The sequence below is a fragment of the Cryptomeria japonica genome, chromosome 4, assembly GCF_030272615.1.
Source record: "Cryptomeria japonica chromosome 4, Sugi_1.0, whole genome shotgun sequence".
NCBI lineage: Eukaryota > Viridiplantae > Streptophyta > Pinopsida > Cupressales > Cupressaceae > Cryptomeria > Cryptomeria japonica.
Genome location: NC_081408.1, coordinates 142,418,962 through 142,441,629, shown reverse-complemented (window position 1 = coordinate 142,441,629; position 22,668 = coordinate 142,418,962). Strand labels below are relative to the sequence as shown.

At 30.1% G+C, this 22,668-nt stretch overlaps 1 protein-coding gene across 1 annotated transcript; it reads right to left on the bottom strand.

Annotated features, from left to right (window-relative positions):
• Positions 1 to 8,721: 8,721 nt before the first annotated feature.
• Positions 8,722 to 11,111, bottom strand: LOC131074083 (WUSCHEL-related homeobox 8-like). The gene is made up of 4 exons (XM_058010625.2): positions 10,997 to 11,111; positions 10,496 to 10,678; positions 9,499 to 10,194; positions 8,722 to 9,206 (listed from the first exon to the last, which is right to left on the bottom strand). The coding sequence occupies exons 1-4, from the start codon at positions 11,109 to 11,111 to the stop codon at positions 8,722 to 8,724; spliced, it is 1,479 nt and encodes a 492-aa protein (XP_057866608.2).
• Positions 11,112 to 22,668: the final 11,557 nt, after the last annotated feature.

The following is a 22,668-nucleotide window of genomic DNA, read 5'->3' as shown; positions in this document are numbered from 1 at the left end:
CTCAGAGATGATTGATGAAGGATGAATATGGTGAATCAATGGTAGAAATAATATAGTGGCAAGTCATAAGTAGTAGGAGATTGACACTAGTAGAAAGGACAGGTACATGAATAATAGAATGGGCTCACTCGACCTCTACATGACAGAGAGATAAGGAGATGTTGGGTTTTCTCGCTTCCACTCTTTCCTACTGGTGCCCGCACGAGTAGAGTGATGTAAACTTTAATCTCCCTCTACCTCTCTCTATCTCTCTATCTATTTCTCTCCCACTTTTGTGACCTTTATACCTATATCTTTGTATCTCACTAGCTTTATCTCTCCATATCTCTTCTCTCATATCTTTCTCTATCTCTACCTTATTATCTCACCAACTCTCTCTACCCCTATCTCTCTCTCTCTCTCTCTCTCTCTCTCTCTCTCTCTCTCTCTCTCTCTCTCTCTCTCTCTCTCTCTCTCTCCTTCATTAAGACCTTTCTAAGATAAACAAATTCATTTCTTATATGGCCTACCAATTGACCTAATGTAGTACACAAATGTATGCAAAAAATATAATTTTTTTCTAATTAACCTTTCACATTTATTCGGAATACCCATTGCACATCATAGTGCACTTGATAGTTTATATTTAGCTATGAATTAGTTATATTAAGTTAACTCATTAGAACAGGTTGACCTCATAGTGCAACAATTTTTGCACACTCAGTGTTGATACCAAGTCTTTAGTTCGACTCACACCTAAGCCAACTCAGAGATGATTGATGAAGGATGAATATGGTGAATCAATGGTAGAAATAATATAGTGGCAAGTCATAAGTAGTAGGAGATTGACACTAGTAGAAAGGACAGGTACATGAATAATAGAATGGGCTCACTCGACCTCTACATGACAGAGAGATAAGGAGATGTTGAGTGATAAGGAGATTCTAAGGAGTGATAGGGTGGTGCTCAATAAAGGAGAGATAAGGTTACACAAGTATGAAAAGTTCAACATGGAGAGATAAGAGTAACAAATCGATAAATTAGAGTAGGAGATAGAGTAAGCATGGGGAAAACATAGGAGAAATAAGGGTGGTAATATAGAACATCTTTGAGGATGAGGTCCCTAAAGATGTGTCCTCACTAGTTCATAACTCTAGTCAAAACCATTTAAGAATAAAAAAAAAGTTAATTCATCACAATAAACAATTCACTCCAAAACTTTTAGTTACATAGTTTTATTTCACATCATAGATGAAACCTAGTTTAGTTTTCCCTATGGCTATTCATGTCAACAACACATATTTATTCATACCTTAATATCATTGTTAGATAGAATTTAATAGTGAAAATGTAACATTAATAATTATTGTAGCCTTATAATTCAAAAGGGTAGATATTTATGGATATTATAGTGTGTGGGAGAGACAAGACCTTTTGATATTCTATATATATATATATTAAATTTCACCTTATAAATATTTTTTTCATGAATTCCAATCTTATATATAAAGTTTTGATTGGATTAGCATGAGAAGGGATTGCAATCATTAAAGTTTGACCATTAAGACAAAAGATATAATCTCACGAGGAGTGTGGTTAACAAAAGTACCTTATATATATGAAGTTTAGAGGATCATACTTTGAAAAAGAAAAAAAATCATAAAATAGCTCTTGGATAATACATTGCCTACTTTTATAAAGTAGAAAATGATATTTTAGGTCACCATTAATTAAGAACCATTAATGATAAAGTGAGGTGTGGTCAAAAGGTTCACCCCTTGATTCTCATAATGGAGACAAAGGTTGGAATCCACAAAGGACACTCTAGTGTTTAACGCTATCCTAGATAGACATCTTAATAATTTTTTTATGGGTAATTTATAACAAGATGATTGTTTCAAAAACCCATATATTCGATTCATAACTCAAATAAGATATAATTATCATAACAAAAAAACTATAAAGAAAATAAGATAACTAATAGCATATCAATTCATAGAAAAAATCTTCAACCATTTTAGTGATTTTCAAAATCTTAGCTTCAATATCTCTTGGTGTTTTCTCATGATGTAGTAAATATTGTTTATATTATCAATATTTCAAAAATCTTTAGATTTTATAGAAATGATTTTATTTAATAATATCTCTAACCTTCTGACATAAATGAAGACATTTATTAGATTTTGATGTATTTTGTATAATGCTTTAATTTGATAGTGCTACTAGAAATCTACATAAGGCCCAATGATAAATAGTATATTATTTGATGAATGTGATTTGAAACATTAATAGAAAATGTACACAATTAAATAAAAAAGAATCATACTATTATCTAATTCATTTATATCTATTGAATTGATCTACATAAAATTCACTTATAACATACATTATGCTACTTGTATACCTTCATATATATTTAGGGATGGTGAGCATATTTTTTATTTGCTATATAATAATTTTTTATATTATAGTATTTAAGAAGGCTAATTAAATAGAGTTATAATTTAAAAACTAAAATAAGATAATAATCCAGCTACTATGGGATGCTTTCATATATTATTACTTATTTTATCTATATTTTATCTATATTACTTATTCATCTACTAGAATATTTTATGAAATCAAAACTTTATCTTATATAATTAGTAGATAGACTATTTAGTGTGGGCATTGCCCATCAAAATTAAATATTTCTCATTCCTAAAAGAAAATTAGATCAATTTTTCATGCCAAAAAAGAATTCCAATCAATTTCTCACACTTGAACAAAAAAACTATAAATGCAAAAGAATGTTTCTAAAAAATAATAATAAATGACAATCCAAATTTCTATTTTGAAAAAATCATTTTAAAACTGCTATTAAAAACAAAAAGTTTCTATCTTTTAATTGGAACAATCTAGATAAAAAATCTTTCTTTTTCCATCAACCCATTGTTTCTCTTCCAAGAAAAAGTTTCTATATAACATTAATGTATTTTTCTATCACATTTCAATAGAAGCAAATTCAGTTTCAACACACAGGCAAATTGGGCATCGCAAAAAACGAATCAACATCATATTTTTTTCATAAGGTATATATGTGACTTCTGCAACTAAGGATCTTTCAAACTATTTTGAAATTGTTCGTTCTCATTTTTTTTTTCCCTTAAAAATCTGATTGTTTTTTACTATTGCAACATGAAATGGGTTGGATGAATTTAAGTCTAACAAAAGATGAACTTCATAATAAGTTTCTATTGAATTTTATTCAAATGCTTTATTTTCTATTTAATTTAATGGATGATATCTGTATAATGTTTTAATGATTAAAAAATACCTATGTTTGCTATTGCTTGCAAATATATATATATAGTTTTGAAGTTTCATCGAACTGAAATTTTGAATAGAATATTTGGACAACAAATTGAGACCTTTAAATCTACTTGTTACAATTTTTCGTTTCACATCATGCAAAGACATGACATAAGAAAAAATAAATAAAAGGATGATTTATTCATTACTATTCTATTACTTCTATTCATAAATTTCTCAGAGAAAAAGGTATTCTATTAACTTCTATTCAGAAAATTTTGTGTAAAGAAGATTGTTTTTTCTAAATTATTCACATACATTGGAGATTTGATTTGCTTTTTGTTTTTTAAATCTATTTTACTTTTATAGATCAATTTTAATTTTTTCCGTGTTAATGTATTGTAATTACTTAAAATAAATCAATATTATGTAAAAGTATCAATATAGTAACAAAATGATTCTCTCCAAAAAATCTTGATAAGATTTTTCTTTCTATAATGAAATTAAATATGTTTCTATATTTTAAATAAATTAAATAAAGTTATATTATATTTCTATATTTGAATTTGGTTTTTTTTATGTTTCTATATTTAGATTATAGTAAAATATATCATTCTCAATACATTATATCTAAATTATAAAAAAAATAACTAAATCTATTTATACATCACTTATACAAATAAACTGAAGTGATAAGATTTAGAAATATAATAAAATAATGATAATATAATACTAATATAAAAGCAAATTTAGGTTAGGATAAATATCAATATTCTATATTTTTATACATCCATATGATATAATAAAAAAAATATGAATATATGATAGACTTTCTAAAGTCTATTGAAATAACTATGTTTATAAATATGAATATCATATAAGACCAAATTTGTAAAATAAGGCTTCTTTGTGGTACCTATCATTGCTTATGTTTAATAAAACATGGATTTACAAGAAAATAGCTAAGGCTTTATGAAAAATTGCTTATGTTTAATAAAACATGGATTTACAAGAAAAAGATAAGGCTTTATGAAAAAACCAAGATAACCCCCTTTCTCTGTCTCGCCCCTCCTCCCCATAATTGTAAAGATTCAAATACTACCATTTTCCTATAACAGATTGAGCATGTCATTTCAGTGGTATAAATATGAATATCATTGTATGAGATTCCAGATTTGATTGTGTGAGATTTTTCACATAAAAAAATCTCACACAATCAAATCCAGAAGCTCATATAGGTATAAATATGATTTTATTGCAATTAAAAAAATTGAGTGACAAATTGCACTATACTCAAAAGTTTTCAATATTTTAAAAAAGCTTAAGCTGATCTTTGTCATATCAGAAAACTAGGATAACCCCCCTTCCCAGAATATTTGAATACTATCACTTTCCTATGATAGACAATACCATTTTAGTGGTATAAATAAGGTTTCATTGCAACTAAAAAAGGGATAACCCCCCCTCCCATAGAATATTTGAATAGTATCATTTTCCTATGATAGATTGAGCATGTCATCTAAGTGGTATAAATATGGTTTCATTGCAATTAAAAAAACTGAGTGACAGATTGCACTATACTCAAAAATTTTCAATATGTAAATAGTGCTTAAGCTCATCTTTGTAATATGAGAAAACTAGGATAACTCCCCTTCCCTTGAATATTCAAATACTATCATTTTCCTATGATAGATTGAGCATGCGATTTCACTGGTATAAATATGGTTTCATTGCAATTAAAAAACTAAGTAACAGATTGCACTATACTTGGAAGTTTACAATATGTAAATAGTGCTTAAGTGCATCTATATAATATGAGAAAACTAGGATAACTCCCCTTCCCCCAAATATTCAAATACTATCATTTTCCTATGATAGATTGAGCATGCAATATCACTGGTATAAATATGGTTTCATTGCAATTAAAAAACTAAGTAATAGATTGCACTATGCTCAGAAGTTTCCAATATGCAAATAGAGCTTAAGCTCATCTTTATAATATGAGAAAACTAGGATAACACCCCTTCCCCTAGAATATTCGAATACAATCATTTTCCTATGATAGATTGAGCATGCCATTTCAATAGTATAAATATGGTTTCATTGCAATTAAAAAAACTAAGTAGCAGATTGCACTATACTCAGAAGTTTTCAATATGTAAATATAGCTTAAGCTCATCTTTGTAATATGAGAAAACTAGAATAACCCCCCTTCCCCTAGAATATTCGAATACTATCATTTTCCTATGATAGATTGAGCATATGCCATTTCAGTGATACAAATATGGTTTGATTGCAATGAAAAAATTGAGTAGCAGATTGCACTATACTCAAAAGTTTTCAATAAGTAAATAAATATTAAGCTCATCTTTTTAATATGAGAAAACTAGGATAACCCCCCTTGCCCTAGAATATTTGAATGCTATCATTTTCTTATGTTAAGCATGTCATTTCAGTGGTATAAATATGGTTTCATTGCAATTTAAAAAACTGAGTGATAGATTGCAATATACTCAGAAGTTTTCAATATGTAAATAGTGCTTAAGCTCGTCTTTGTAATATGAGAAAACTAGGATAACTCCCCTTCCCCAGAATATTCGAATACTATCATTTTCCTATGATAGATTGAGCATGCCATTTCACTAGTATAAATATGGTTTCATTGCAACTAAAAAACCGAGTAACAGATTGCACTATACTCAGAAGTTTCCAATATGTAAATAGTACTTAAGCTCATCTTTATAATATGAGAAAATTAGGATAAATCCCCTTCCCCCAGATATTCAAATACTATCATTTTCGTATGATAGATTGAGCATGGCATATCATTGGTATAAATATGGTTTCATTGCAATCAAAAACTTGAGTAACAGATTGCACTATACTCAGAAGTTTCCAATATGTAAATAGAGCTTAAGCTCATCTTTATAATATGAGAAAACTAGGATAACTCCCCTTCCCCTAGAATATTCGAATACTATCATTTTCCTATGATAGATTGAGCATGCCATTTCAGTAGTATAAATATGGTTTCATTGCAATTAAAAAAACTAAGTAGGAGATTGCACTATACTCAGAAGTTTTCAATATGTAAATAGAGCTTAAGCTCATCTTTGTAATATGAGAAAACTAGGATAATCACCATCCCCTAGAATATTTGAATATTATCATTTTCCTATGATAGATTGAGCATGCCATTTCACTGGTATAAATATGGTTTCATTGCAATTAAAAAAAAATGAGTAGCAGATTGCACTTTGCTCAGAAGTTTTCAATATGTAAATATAGCTTAAGCTCATCTTTGTAATATGAGAAAACTAGGATAACCCCCCTTGCCCTAGAATATTCGAATACTATCATTTTCCTATGATAGATTGAGCATATGCCATTTCAGTGATATAAATATGGTTTCATTGCAATTTTAAACACTGAGTAGCAGATTGCACTATACTCAGAAGTTTTCAATATGTAAATAAAGATTAAGTTCATGTTTGTAATATGAGAAAACTAGGATAACCCCTCTTGCCATAGAATATTCGAATACTCTCATTTTCCTATGATAGATTAGGCATGCGATTTCAGTGGTATAAATATGGTTTCATTGCAATTAAAAAAATTGAGTAGTAGATTGCACTATACTCAGAAGTTTTCAATATGTAAATAAAGCTTAAGCTCATCTTTGTAATATGAGAAAACTAGGATAACCCCCCTTGCCCCAGAATATTTGAATACTATCATTTTCCTATGATAGATTTAGCATGCGATTTCAGTGTATAAATATGATTTCATGGCAATTGAAAAAATGAGTGGTGGATTGCACTATACTCAAAGAAGTTTTCAATATATTAATAGAGCTTAAGCTGATCTGTGTAATATAAATTACAATTGGCATAACCATTGCACCTTCTATTGATGCAAGTGCTAGTCTAATAATTGTATGTAATTATTATGAATATAATCAGCAATTCAACAAAAATAGAATTGCAGACAAATAGATATATTGTAGCTATAAAATTAGGTAGCTAGAGGGAATGTGTAATGATACTATATTGAGAGGTTTTATACAAGAAAATTTAGATGTAAAAAAAAACTAGGAACATAATTATACATCTTAAGGAGAAGATGATATAGTATAGGTTGGTTGAGAAAATCTCTTCTGAATGTTTAAGTTGGTTGCATATATGCATTTCACATTATACCAAAGGTTTAAAAGAATGTGATTTCCTTTTGTTATGAAAATTTCTAGACTGCATGTTTAAGCATGTTCATCCCTCTAGTTCAGGGATTTCCTATCCTTCATGTTCTCATGCTTCAACAAGTAGCATAAACTTAATCAAAGTAATTGTCCAGGTTGGTTTGGGGTTCTTTGTCTAATGGAAACCCTAGACAATTAGATGCAATGTTCTAAGCTTGCTTGTTCAATGTTGTCTTTTTAAATTTCATTTCCCTTTGTTATTATACTTATCGACCATCACCATGCAATGCATATATCCCATTAATGATGAAAACAATGAACTGTTCTTCCATTGTAGTGTTGAAACAAACAACTGGAAATAAACCATGTTCCAATCTTGAAACAATGACACAATGTCTTCTATATAGAATAAAAAATAAACCAATAGTATACTGCTTATTACAATGTGCAATTACTCATTAGATATATGTGGTTATGCTATAGAATCAAAACACCACATACTCTATAAGTCAGCCCAAGCTCAGGCTGCCATTGTCTATTAAAAGACTGATAATAAGGCTCTAATGCGCTATATAATCACCATAATACTAAGTTGACCATGATAAACTTTCTAAGCACTGTATATATAACTGGAATAATATATGTCTGCCATAGACAAGAGAACACTATTCTAGGGAGCCGATCGACCAATTCATATTTGCATCTGCAAAAAAATATAAAAACAATTTATATGTGGCCTGATCTATGTTTCATCTGTTTTTACCAGTATTTAAGTAGAAATAGATGAGAGAAAGGGCTGCAAACATACCAAGTAATACATAGCTCCTTGTTGCAGGGCTTGCAAAGTGAATCCCTGTTCATCCATTATTACTGGTTGGCCGTAGGAATGAAACAGAACAGCATTTGGACCGAAGAGGGCCTTCACATTGATAGGACCCATTGGAACATCGATTGGAATATAATTGATAAAAACGGTGAATGAAGAAGCATTCGAGCTGCTCACTCTCGATTCTGCGCACAATAGATAAATAAGTCTAACGAACAGTTCTTCAAACTTGGAGATTGAGAAAACAATAATAAAAAAAATGAGAATACAGTTATCATGCATATATATATTTATTTAACTTTTCTGATCACAGTGCACGATAAGATATATAATTCTTTCTAATAGCGGATCGACAAGGATTGGAAAAATATACGTTGGTTTTCCCAAGATTTGGTTTTTAAATCATCCATGTCAAACCCATTAAAAATGTTTAACTATAGATCTCATTTCTTGAATCTGCATAAGAAAATCTTTGCATACCGGCACCTGAATGAATAATAGTGCTGTCATTCAGAGGTGGTGATAAGAGATTTTGGTGGGGTTTAAAGGTCTCAGCTCCTGCATGGTGATCCACATATGGAGGATAAGCTTGTCCTTCATTGTGTAGAAATGAAGAATAGGTCTGTTGATTCTGAGGTATATTGGACATTCCATGAATATTGCCAGTACATGATGTACCTTCATTCCACATTTGTGCTACTTCCATGTTGAGGTATTGCGCAGTATTAATTCCCTCAGTCTGCTGATAACCCAAGTACTGCATTGGAAATGAGGCAGAACAAGGCAGCAGAGAGGAAGGCAGTTCTCCAATGAAAGAGTTTGTATTGTTGTTGATAGGACCCATTGGAACATCGATTGGAATATCATTGATAAAAACGGTGAATGAAGAAGCATTCGAGCTGCTCACTCTCGATTCTGCGCACAATAGATAAATAAGTCTAACGAACAGTTCTGCAAACTTGGAGATTGAGAAAACAATCATAAAAAAATGAGAATACTGTTATCATGCATATATATTTATTTAACTTTTCTGATCACAGTGCACGATAAGATATATAATTCTTTCTAATAACGGATCGACAAGGATTGGAAAAATATACGATGGTTTTCCCAAGATTTGGTTTTGAAATCATCCATGTCAAACCCATTAAAAATGTTTAACTATAGATCTCATTTCTTGAATCTGCATAAGAAAATCTTTGCATACCGGCGCCTGAATGAATAATAGTGCTGTCATTCAGAGGCGGTGATAAGAGATTTTGGTGGGGTTTAAAGGTCTCAGCTGCTGCATGGTGATCCACATATGGAGGATAAGCTTGTCCTTCATTGTGTAGAAATGAAGAATAGGTCTGTTGATTCTGAGGTATATTGGACATTCCATGAATATTGCCAGTACATGATGTACCTTCATTCCACATTTGTGCTACTTCCATGTTGAGGTATTGCGCGGTATTAATTCCCTCAGTCTGCTGATAACCCAAGTACTGCATTGGAAATGAGGCAGAACAAGGCAGCAGAGAGGAAGGCAGTTCTCCAATGAAAGAGCTTGTATTGTTATTGGGAAGGGTAACACCATATTGGTCAAAACAGCTTTGCCCAGTGGCAGAGGATTTAGAGGATTTTTCAGCAGAAGCCTGAAGATGGCGTTGTTTTTGCTTGGTTCGGGATTTTCTGTTGTGAAACCAGTAGGAAACACTGGCATCTCCCACTTGGCCATATTCTTCAAGTTGCATCCTGATCTTCTGTATCTCTTCTCTCGGAGGATTCACCATACCAGAATTGAATATGCTCTCCAGAATTCGAATCTGTTCTGGCTTAGGATTCCATCTGAGTTTTGGGTCTGGGTTCCTCTCTTTCTCCTTCTCCTTCTCCCTCTCTCTCTCTTCCTCCCGTGACGATGTTCCTGCTTCAAAATTCGTTAATCAAAAACATACCATTCAGGATACATATTCTAAAAATTCCATCTTTGAAGTCACTAGCTGGATTCGATTGTGTATTTTTGTCATTAAGGTTTCGGATCGGATCATCTTCATGATAAAAAAGATGTAGAGTTGTAAGTTGATGAAAAACATACACAATCGAATTCAAAAGCAGCTAAACGATACACTAAGATTGTTAAAATCTGATAAAATTAATCACATTTTTGAAAAAAAAAAGAAGGGAGACAGAAGAGAACAGAAAGGAAGAGAAGAACGGTTTCTTACCTTCATTAGAGGACAAGTTTGGGCCGGAGATGTTTGAAGAGGTGGTCATTTGGTGCCATTGATGTTGAGAAGTTGAGGGCTTCGATTTGAAGAGATTTGGCCAATGCCTGTTGGAAGTCATCCTGACTAAACCTGAACCCACCTCTGAACAGGTACAATTTATCCACGTTTCTTTGCCTGACACTGCAAACACGCACACTGATGGAGATGAACTCCCAGTGCTGAGAATACCAAGCTTCTTCTACTCTGCTCTGCTGCTCTGCTACCACAATTTATTGACAATGAAAACCCTAGACAAAGCCCATTAATACGCCATAAAGGGCAAAACTAAAGGGAAAAACTCACTGAGAAGCTCAGAGAGAGAAGCAGAAAATATCTCACATGGGCAAAGGAATTAATGAATCCGTGTGAAAGATCCAGGTGGGTAGTTGGGGAATACATTTAATATTTAAAATGGAGCTTTTTGAAAGTCAAATGAGAAGTAGACGGGTGGCAGCATACGAAGAGAATTTGTAAATGCTAAGGTGGCAGCCGCAGGGAAGACGAATGGGAGGGTGGCCAAGTTTCCTAATATTTCGCATCTGACAGGGGGTAAAGAAAGAAGGGCCACTGCCATTCAGTGTGTTACGAGAGAATGTTAAGCGATAGGCATAGCTTACTCAGGACAGGGGCTGTTCGGTGCGATTCCGACATCCAATTTTTCCTCTGTCGGGAAGAGGAATTCAATACAAAATGGGCATTTTCAGCGTAGGGTTTAAGAAAAATTACATAAAAAAAGGTCATTTTTAGTTTAGGGTTTAAGAGGAACTACGTACAAAATGGACATTTTGAGTGAAGGGTTTTCCATTTCCAGCTTCTTCTTCTTGGAGACTCCAATTTATGTGGGGGCCACTACGCGTATTTCCAACCCTGATAAATGAATCTTAAATAATTAACCAGGTTTTTGTGCCCCTTTTCTTCCCGGAGGGCCATATAATACAGTCGTCTTTAAGTCGTTTTTGTTTGCGTGTGCACGACGAAAACAGCCAAGCTAAGCTGGAATGTCCAAGATTCCCCCGTTAACATTTCTCTTTTTATCAAAACAGAAACACTTTCCTTATCAAGATAAAGATCAACGGTCATATCTATCTTGCCATGTTCATAAGAAGTAATAGTCAACATCATCTAGGGTGGACAACGAGAAAAGTGCATGCACTTTTACCACCTTTATATGCATGCACCTTTTATGTGACTTTATTACATGTCATTAATGAATGACTAATATCTATTTTGGTTTATCTATGTAGGATTTTTATATGTAAGATTTTATATGCGTTATTTTATACAAGTACGCGAATCTAGAGTTTTAGACTAAAATCTTTTCAATAGAAAGTTGTGATTGATGGGTTTCTATATTGTCAAAGTTCTTCAAGACAGAATCACAACCTTATCTTTATGGATTAGTTGTACATGTGATTGTTTATTTTGATTTATTGAGAACACTTATTGGTGCAATCTTATCAAAAGACAGAGAAAATTAAAGACTTATTCCTATTAGATATTTAATCTCTAACCAATCCTAAGTTCTAATTTTTAAAAGTTGGTTGTGATGTCTTGACCTAGTTAACATTCACATCCATCCAATTTGTAGATAAGCTTTCTAGTTCATCTCATTTTCATTTATGATTTCTATTTAAATCAAATTCAATGTCTCATATAATATCTTATTAAAAAAATTAAGTATTAGTGTAACTAATTGTTTTTTATTAAAGTAAGCTAGAAAGGGCCCCAACCCATTACAAAACTAAAAAAACCAACTAAATAACATGTTGTTGAAGGAGAAATTAGTAAGGTTAATAAAAAAAATAAAACCAAAACACAACATAACCAAGCTCAACTAAACAAAATGAATTGAAACAAGCTATGGGAGATTAGAGTTGGGACTCAAGAGTAGCCCAAATAGGACAATTTGAGTTTTTTAGGTTGACAAGAATTGACTCCTTCTTGTCACGAACAATAGTCCAAGAAGAAAAATTAACATCTCAAAATTCAAAAGGAATAGTGTCGGAAGAGCCATCAAAGGCAACAAATGAGTTTGACAAGCGGGCTACCAAGCCTAAAAGGGTAACCTAATAGTCTAGAGATAGAGAGTTAGGAACCATGGACAAGATGGGACCAGAATTTGAAATAGCGCCAAAAGGTGCCAAAGGACCAACAACACCATGAAGGTGTTCAATTAATTGTTGTATCATTCATTTTGGCATAAAATAATTGTAGACATTCTTTTATTTCTCTAACATTCAGTAAATATATAACCTTCCACCACTTAGAGTTCAACACTAGGTGTACACATTGTTGATTCTTTTTATCTAATTTTTTGAATTTATTTACTACTTTAAATCTAAAACTTTATGCATCCCTCTTTATCCTCATACATGATGGATAAAAAATGGTGATGATATGGAAAGATCACCCCTTTTATGAATGTCAATACACTATCTTGTCCTTTTTCAATTTTCCATACAAGAGACATATATTAAACACCCTAATAATTTCGAACCCTAAAGTTAGTTTTCTTCATTTTATATTGGCTTGCTTTTACTCTATTTTGACACTTTTCTAAATCTTTGCATTTTTCATAGGTCATATTTATTGCCCTAATATGTGATTTTAATGATGGCGAATCTCCCCCATCATGAGTATCATTTATATTTTATGGATTGTTGAATATTTTCTAATATGGATTAATTCAATGTTATAAATATATGTCTCCTTACAAATTTATTGATCAAATAAAATGTAGTTTGTCATGTAATGGTAGATTAGATATCTATTGATTCAATATTTGTATTCTTATATTTTATCTATTGATCACGATATTATTGCATGCATTCATAACTTGCTATCATACTAATTATTTCTATTGTTAGTTAGAATATGTAGTTATACATTATGGATATATAATAGAGCTCTATAATAGTTCTAGATGATTGATAATATTCAATTGGATTGAGTTTATTCTTATTAGAGATCCACAATTGAACATTGTATCTTTTACATTGTTCAAGATCTTAGTTTGGAAAGATGATGGTGTGTACTTGAGAGTAAATGCAGATGAGAATAATTGTAATTAGCGAGGTTTAGTTGAGGAAAACATATTTTATGTTAGGCCACTTTTATCTTTAGACCCCCTAATGTACACATCAAACTTAGTAATTATTATTCAACACCTAAATTGGTTTTAGGTGCCATTTAATTTATTTTCACTACTTGTTTACTTTTACTTCCCATGTGATATTCACGTATATTTATTCAATCATTTATTTTTCATAGTAGACCTAATAATTGATTAAATAAATTATGATATGCAATTATTTAATATACTCAAATTACATTAATTAGATGTAACTTATAATATGGATTTCGATTTTGATGATGTAATTTAATTAAATATTATATTAGATGATTGAATTAGAGCTTAACTATGATATTGGGTTAAGTGCCAATAATGAGATTTGAATATAATGATATTTGAAAAGTTAGTTAAAGTTAAATGTGTATAGTAAAATAATGTGTGAATACGAAATTTGGTTGATTAATTCATTTTTATTTATTGAGATGAATATTTGTAATTTTTCAACTATTTCATTTTTATTATAATTTAAATTTTAACCATGATTTTGATGTTTTACATGTTAGTGGAATGATCTTGTATAAGTGATTTTTTCAAAATAGTGTTTTATGTGAAAAATATTTTAATGAATTTATGCAATCAATTTAGTGTGTTATGAGGGTTATTTGGCTATATACTATCATGTAATAGATTTAACTTGCATATTAAGTATACATGATTATAAGATTTTCCAATAAGAAAATAAATGAGTTATAGCTAATTCATGTCTTACTCCAAACTATGGAGAAATGAGCTAATTTATTACATATTAACTCATGACACCTATTAGGGTTCATCGAGTGTGGCTAAGACCCCTTTTGTTCAGATTGAGTTGGTAAATTTTTATGCCTACCATATAGTTGATTGGTTTATGCCTTTCATTGGTCATTAAATTATTTAATCTTAGAGCTCATTCTACCTTGGAACTTATAGATTTCCATTTTGATGAAAAAACAAAATTAATGTTATATACGAACTTCATCCTATGGAGAAGAAATATTTAGAGCGTTATATTTTTTAAAGTAAAGAAAATTTGGAAAACATAATGTTTAATATTTTTATATTAGAAAGAGAATGTGAATTTGTATGTTTTAGTATTTCAATTTTTTTAGCGAAAAATTGACAATAATAAGTTTCAACTTTTGGATATCTTTATTTTTGTTTAAAATTATCAATATAGAAAAAAAAATTATTTAATTCTAGAGGGGTTCTATCTAAAAGAATTTAATTGAAGTGGATTAAATAAAAATTTCTTGAATATAATCACTTAGGATTAAATCAAATTCCTAATAGAATCTCCTCCACACCTATCAAAGTACTAAATAAACATTTTTTTTTTTAAAAATCAAATAAATATTTAGAAATGTTATGTTTTAAATGTATAGCCTTTACTATTAAATTTATAAAATTTATAATATATGTTATGTTTTATTTATTCTTATGTATTTATTAAATTTTATAAGTACTTATTTCCATTATAGGAAGACAATAATCTCTATTTAAGGCATTAGAAAAAATGACAAGCTTCATTAAGTAAAAATAGCAAAAAAATATTAGAGTTCAGATGTATGTCTTTCTCTCAATATAAAATAATAATTTTGATATATATGCTCAAGGAAATGTGCTACAACATAATATAGGTCTTAATTTTTTGTTAGTAATAATTTAAATATTCATAGGTTATAAAATATTACTAAAAGATATTTTCATAATAGAAATTGAAGTAATAATATAATTTCAATAAATCATCAAAAATAGTGAAAGTTGCGTGACATGGATTAATGCCACTCTATAAAAAAATATTAAAAAATTCATTAAAAAAGAATAATATTGATCATTTGAAATAATTTTGATGAATTTTTTTTCCAAATAACAACTATTGTAAGATCACCTTAAATGTAATGAAAATAAAAAATATTTTTTAATGCAAGAACCATTATCTTTTCATTGAAAATGAATTAAAATGTTTGCACTGTAGATCAAGTTTGAAAAATTATTTATGAAATTAAGATATATAATTGTATACACATAAATCTGGCTTGAGTAATTAATTTGATGTAGAGGTTATTTAAACATTCCTCTATTATACAGTTGAATTCCCCAATTTAATTATATATTTATTTTCCCAAAATTATTCTAAAATCCTATTTATTCCATCCCACTTGCATCCATATCTTCATCCCCTTTTCCACCTCATCAGACACATCAGCATGTGACAAGTCAGAATAGCTATTTTGCAAATTAAATTGGTCAAATATCCTCACATCACATGGGTACTTGCACCATACATCTAGGTGCTTGGATCTACACCATGGGTAACTAGACCTTCCTTGCTCCATACATCTTAGGTACTTCAATCTTACATTTGGGTACTTTGACCTTTCTTGCTCCACGCTTATTTACTAGAAGTTGCTTCTTGAGCCCATATTTAGCAATAAATATGATCAATCCATCTCAACCTCCATCTACTTGGCCTTACCTCATAAATGATCTTTGCATCCTCACCATCCAATTTGGTAGATTGAATCTCAACCCTTGATTCCTTGCAATCTCACTCTTGGCCTTGGAAATTCTTTAAATTGAGCCATTCCCAACATGTAAATATGTCTCTTATCTCTTATTTTTTCATCATAGTAATGCTCATTTTCATCTATCTTATGCATCAATTTATCTTATCTTATCTTATTTAGCATGCTTTTTATCTTAAGATCTTGTTTATATCATGCTTATATCTTCATCTTTGCTCCATATTAGCTTGTATATCTTGCATTTAGCTCTCATTTACATTAAATTGCACATCATTTAGTAATCTCATTCTCTAGTGTGTCATCTAATTGAATCTTGTGCACAATCTAAGAGCACTAATCTTGTAGATTCAATAGGCCCTTGGAGATAGAGGACAATGGGATGCCCTTGAGAGATTTTTTGTATATTTATGTTTATATGCTTTGATTGAATCTCATGAACTAATATCTCATTGGTACACTTAAGCTAACTCCCTTTTCTTCTGTACAATAACTAGTTTCCTGATACTATATGCATTAAAATGAGCTTATTATGTCTTCATACGTATAGTGTCGCAGTTAAAACATTGCATTGGTGAAGTGACCACCAAGGGTCAAACCCCTGTTGGGCCACTATGCTCATAGGTCTTGTATCTTCACTAGTCCGTTGTGCTCACAAGTTTGAACAAGTGAAGTGTGGGGATGAGGTCCCCCATTTGTGGTCTCACTGGTTCATAACTCTAGATCAAAAGTGTTTCATGTGGAACCAGAGAGCGTGTCATGCCAACATCACCGGTCACATTAAAAAGTTTACCAAACATTATTTAGAAAAAAAATGAAAATGAACATACTATATAAAAAGGGAATATATGAATCCATTGACTCATGCTAGAGAAAGTCACCAAATTTAATTCAATATCTTAGAAATGAGAATCAAGATCTACATCCAATAGGTATGTAGGAAAAATACTGCAATGAGAACTCTTAAAATGACCCTATTTGATTAAGAAATATTTATTGGTCGTTTTATTAAATATGTAACTTTACAAACTTATTATTATACTTATTTTTATCTAAAATGTCATTTTCATATAATATTTTTAATTCACTAATTTTTCTTCATGTTGGATAGTAACCACTTAATTAATCAAGTTAAGTAATAGTTGTGTATGAAAGCTTACAAGAGTACATGTGCATTTTGGATAGCATGAAGAAAACCTTTATATCTATAGGCATGTTTTTTTCAATGCATTTCATGTTTAAATAGTGAGTTATAGTTTTAAAGATATTTTTTCCAATATGATGCTCAGCAACATTATAAGATATAAGCTACATATTGAAGGTTTGAAATGATATTTATGGAGAAATTATGTAGAGAGGTCTAAGTATTTGATTAGTTTTCAATATTTTTTAATAATTAAATGGGTTGACACAATATGTTCCATCTATGAGGAGACATTCATAATCTTCATTAGTTAGTTTTTATTGTGTGTGGTGTATGAAAATTATAAATTATATTGATTACATAGAATAAATTTTAAAATACAAATGAAACTAATAATAAATAAACTAATATAAGTACTTGGCTAATACTAAATTTTAATAATCAATAACATTGATGAAAATAAATACTAAATTACATAGAAATAAATAAAATCTCAAGTTACAACATAATTTTGAAAAATAAGAATAAATTAAAGTAGAACTATACATGCTAGCACACTAGAGACATTTTTAAGAGAAAACATTAAATTTATATAATCTAGTTTCAACAATTAATTTTTTATTTAAAAAAATTAAAATAGGAAAAAACTGAAAAGATAATGATTTAAAATGGTAAGAAAAGAATATTGTTAGAACGTTGAATATAAGGCTAGTAGAATTTTGATAGAGATAAACAATAATAAAAACTGTAAAGTAACTCAAATGTTAAATACTAGCTTAGGGAATTGGTTGTAGTAGTGAAGAGGAATAAATGGAGTGTAGGCAATGAGCTATGATAATGCACTTGAGGAGACTTACTATATAGAACAACTACAATTAAGGAGGGATAAAGTACTAACTACTTTCTTCAAATTGAAGGATGAAGAAGGATGAGTGGAGTTACAAAATCTTCCCTCAAATCAATTTCAAAGTATCAGTAAATAAAGGGTTCAAGACAAAAATAATGTAAAAAATTAAATAATGAACAAACCCTTTGCTCAAGGAAGGAATGCAATTTCAAAAAACTGTTGTTTTATTAATTATTAAAATTGGGTTCAATTATTGGTTTTAGGGTGATTATTTTAAACTCTCACTATAATTGTAAAATTATTGTTTATTTTGCTCATAAACAAGTAAGACGAGATCAAACATCGCCCCATTCTTTTCAAGGTGCTTCCTTGAATCTCATTATGACTAGGTTTGAATAGCTCGATGTAGGTAATTGATGTAATTAGTTATTTAGTTATTTTATATAGTTAAATAATTTTTTTTTAAAATTAGTTATAGGATATATTTTTATATAGGAATTTAAATTGTATGTATGGATGTATGTATGTATGCATGTATGCATGTATGCATGTATGTATATATGTATGCATACATATATACATACATGTATTATACTTCTATAATAAAGATATGGGTAATTTAATGAGTGAAAAAATTAGAATAATTTATTTTATCTATGAACCCATTAGCTCATACACTAACTATATAGGGAACGAAATAGGCTAAAACTAAAAATTATTTACCAAGATAATTAATATTGAAACCATGGTATCATGTAAACACCCCACGCACATGGTATACAATCTTAAGAAAATAGTAAAATTATAATGACTTCACATAGATGTCCCCTGAATACCCTTAATGAGTCCTCGGATAGGAAAAATCATTGTTAAGACATCATAACTTTAAACGACTCACATCTCTAAATCTAGTACCCTAATTTGAAGTCCACTAACTTGTCTGGGTCCCAATTATCATCCAAATAATTCATTTTTCTCTCTAGAGCCTAAGTAATATATTTTTCCTTCAATTTTTTTAAGAAAAAATGATGATAATAATATTAGTTATGCTTCATGCCCAAGTTCATGAATCCATATGACAATGAATGCCAATATTTTTAAGGAATATTAATTAAAATTACTTTTCAATTATCAGTGAAATCTCTTTAAACTTCTTATGCCTGTTTGAAATACATAAAATATAAAGATTTTTGCAAGATAAATGGCACCTTAACCCTAAGTCATACAAGTTGTACATTATTGAATCTAATATAAAACCTTTAGATCACAAATAAAAATTATTACAGATACCATACAATTTTACCATGAAAAATTTGGTCTCAAAAGAGTGTTTTAAAATATGTTTACCCTATTGCACTTTGTGTTTTTGATAACATGGAGATATATTATCTGATTCTCTATTGTGACATTTTTATTACTCTATTGTTTTCTCTTAGCCCTTTCTCTTTAGAGTAGTTTTCTTGATATTAATGAGACCCTTTTCAAAAACCCCTTATACTACCCCTCATAAAATTAAAATAAAATTTTTGGTGTAACCATTTAGGGTAAATGGGATTCCAAATATTGAGGTAACAATATGGATCATAATGAAGAGACCTTTATAACTATCACTTTGTATCACCTCATAAGAGAGAGAAAATAATTGTTGAGGTTGCAGAGAGAAATCCTAGGCTAATAGGAGGAGGTTCTACATTAAAAAACTTAAAAGGCTCAGAATTGATTTATGGTGGTCTTTTATTTTTTGTTATATAAACTAATAGTAAGGCTTCTAAGAAATAAAAATATTTGATAGTAGGGCTAACAAAAAAACGTGCATTGTAAAACTAAAAGCATTTGATAGTGAAATGTAGTTCAATGATTGTGATTAATGCAATATTCAAGGAAAAGAGCTCAAATTGGATGTTAAAATTTTATTTTTAGAAGGCCTTAACTCTAATAGATTTGTTTGATACAATTATTTTTTCTCATTACAAAAGATATTTCGATATAGTGGTGTAAATAATTTAGTTAATGGAGTATAATAATAATTATTAATAACTATTTATGGTCACCACTCAAATATGTGATGTAATTTAGATTCAAACATATCGTTTAAGACTCCTTAGGTAAAGGATGGTTTTTGTGGTTAGGGATTTTATTTATTAGAAGTGACATTTTTTAGGATCTAGCAGAGGTATTGGGATGCATTTAATATAAGTTGGGTAAGAGTTGTGTAGACAAAGTTCTTTGAAAATGATTGATAATGAGCTTAGTAAGATATTTTTTTCAAATCAAAGGGCCATGAAGTTAGATGTTGACATGTTACTAATCATATGATGTACCATTTCCTATATTTTTTGGTGGTATTTTTATTAGTTAAACCTTTGGAAATAATCCTTAAGCCATGATTGTGAAATTAATGTAGCAATTAGTAGCCATCATTATAAAGGAGTTAGTCTCCTATGGAGTACTCACCTTGTAGTTATGCTTAGATAGCTTGGGTATGAATAGTTGTTGCATGATCCTATCATGTCAAGTAGTAAGGTGATAGCCTAAACTTGAGGTAATAAAGGTGGCTAGTGGACCCATTTTATGCATATGCAAAAGGTAGGATTTGTAGGGAACTAGTATATTTTATGTTACCTTCACTAGTAGATATGGAAAATCTATCATTGGCTCATTGAAAATAGGTTGTACTATCATAGAAAGGTAACTCAAACTATCATCTGTAACTATTTTTTTTGCATGTCAAGAGCTATCCATGCTAGGGTTTGACAAATTCTTCTTGGGTGAGTTCACACTACAAGATACTCAATGCTTCAATGTGGTTATCAAATAGGTTTTAATTACAAATTTAATATTGTGTCTCTCCAATGCAAAGGTCCATTCGTATCATTCTAGAATATTTTTTCATTAGATCTCAAGAATGGTTATTGTAGGTATGAATAAAGAGGTTAGACCGAAGGTGCAATTGTTGCTCTATGTTATCCCCTTCATAGTGAGAGGATTTAATATAGATGATCTAAGTAGATGAAATTGGTTTCTACAAAAGTAGTGTGGAGATGTTAGAAAAATGTTATCCAATTTTCGTATTCATCACTTTTGTGATGATTTGGAGGTGGGTAGTGATTACCTAGTCAAGTTCTTTTTTGTTGTTCTTCTATACATATATCTTGACATTGAAGAGAAATTTGATGATGTAACAATATGGTGTATGTTAATAGGTTATCAAAGGAGTTTGTTTGGAAATGATAATGTTACTTGGACGGAGGAGATGGTGGGATCTAGCCAAGATCCAAATAGTAGAAAAGAGTGTTAGGGTGTGGTATAATGTTGTGTTTGTCTAGTTTATGCATTATTTTTTCTATTGGTTGATGGTCGTGGATGTAAATTTATCATGTATATGATACTATTAGCTGGACATTTCTATGTCTTCATAGTTGTTCTAATTAAGTAGTTTGTTAACTAAGATAAGATATGAAACATTAATCAAGTTATAGGAACGAATCATCCCATTATTGATCTAAGACATTCAAAATTTTGCTAAAACAACATTAATGAGAATATAAAATAAAACTATAAATGCATAAAAAATTTATCAATTGAATGGGATCTAAGAAAAGAAAATTATGTTATGTGAGAGATTGAACTAGATCAACACTAACCCAATATAACAAATAGGTTTGATTAACATAACATGGCCTTGAGATCCTCTTGTGTTTATTTACCCTTTCCACCTCCCTTACTTTCCTTTGCATGGGCCACCATTAAGATTGATTATACAATAATTAACGTTAAAAAACAAACTTTATACCATAAAACTTATGAAATTGACAAGGGGAGTGGAGCTAGTATGTGGGTAGTCGAGGTCATGTTATTGGCAGACCAACTTGTATGGCTGATTACATTACTCGCTCTATGTTTCATATTTAAATATATAATGGAAACACTTTGTTACTAAAACATGTGGCATTTTTAGTGGGAAGTTTATTGAATTGAATATGTGTATATTTTGGGGATGGTTATGACATGTTTTGGTAGGTTAGGTGCTCAACTGTGGGCCCCAAACAATGCACAAACCATATCATGTTCTAGACCCTTCGCACATACTAACTCCTCTCCCCTATTTAAACAATAAAATTAATAAATTGGATTGGTCAAATATGACATGCGAAATGCAATCAAAATTTAAAAGATAACCCAAAACAAATCAGAAAATTTCCTCAACTGTCTCTTTCGATTTCATTGGTTTGTGCCAATGAAAAAGAATATAAAGACAAATATAAATATGGCTAGTGCTGGGGATAGATCAAATGATTGAAACCCACCTCCTCCCCCACTACTAAATGCCACTTAGTATCTCATTTTTATATATTTTATGTTTCAAGTATTAGTTCCATTTGAATTCTTGAAATGCGATTTTATATCCACCCACCTTTCTGTTATGATTTTTTGTGAATAAATATAATATCATATAATAAATGATAAATCAAGCATCTATTCATTAAAAAAAACCTTCACATATAA

Excerpts from the sequence above, each read along its gene's own strand:
- LOC131074083 (XM_058010625.2), bottom strand. The coding sequence starts at position 11,111 with ATGGCAGTGGCCCTTCTTTCTTTACCCCCTGTCAGATGCGAAATATTA. Across the intron at positions 10,679-10,996 it reads AGCATTTACAAATTCTCTTC|TGTCAGGCAAAGAAACGTGG; the intron begins GTATGCTGCCAC and ends GCGTGTTTGCAG. Across the intron at positions 9,207-9,498 it reads TATTATTCATTCAGGCGCCG|AATCGAGAGTGAGCAGCTCG; the intron begins GTATGCAAAGAT and ends TATTGTGCGCAG.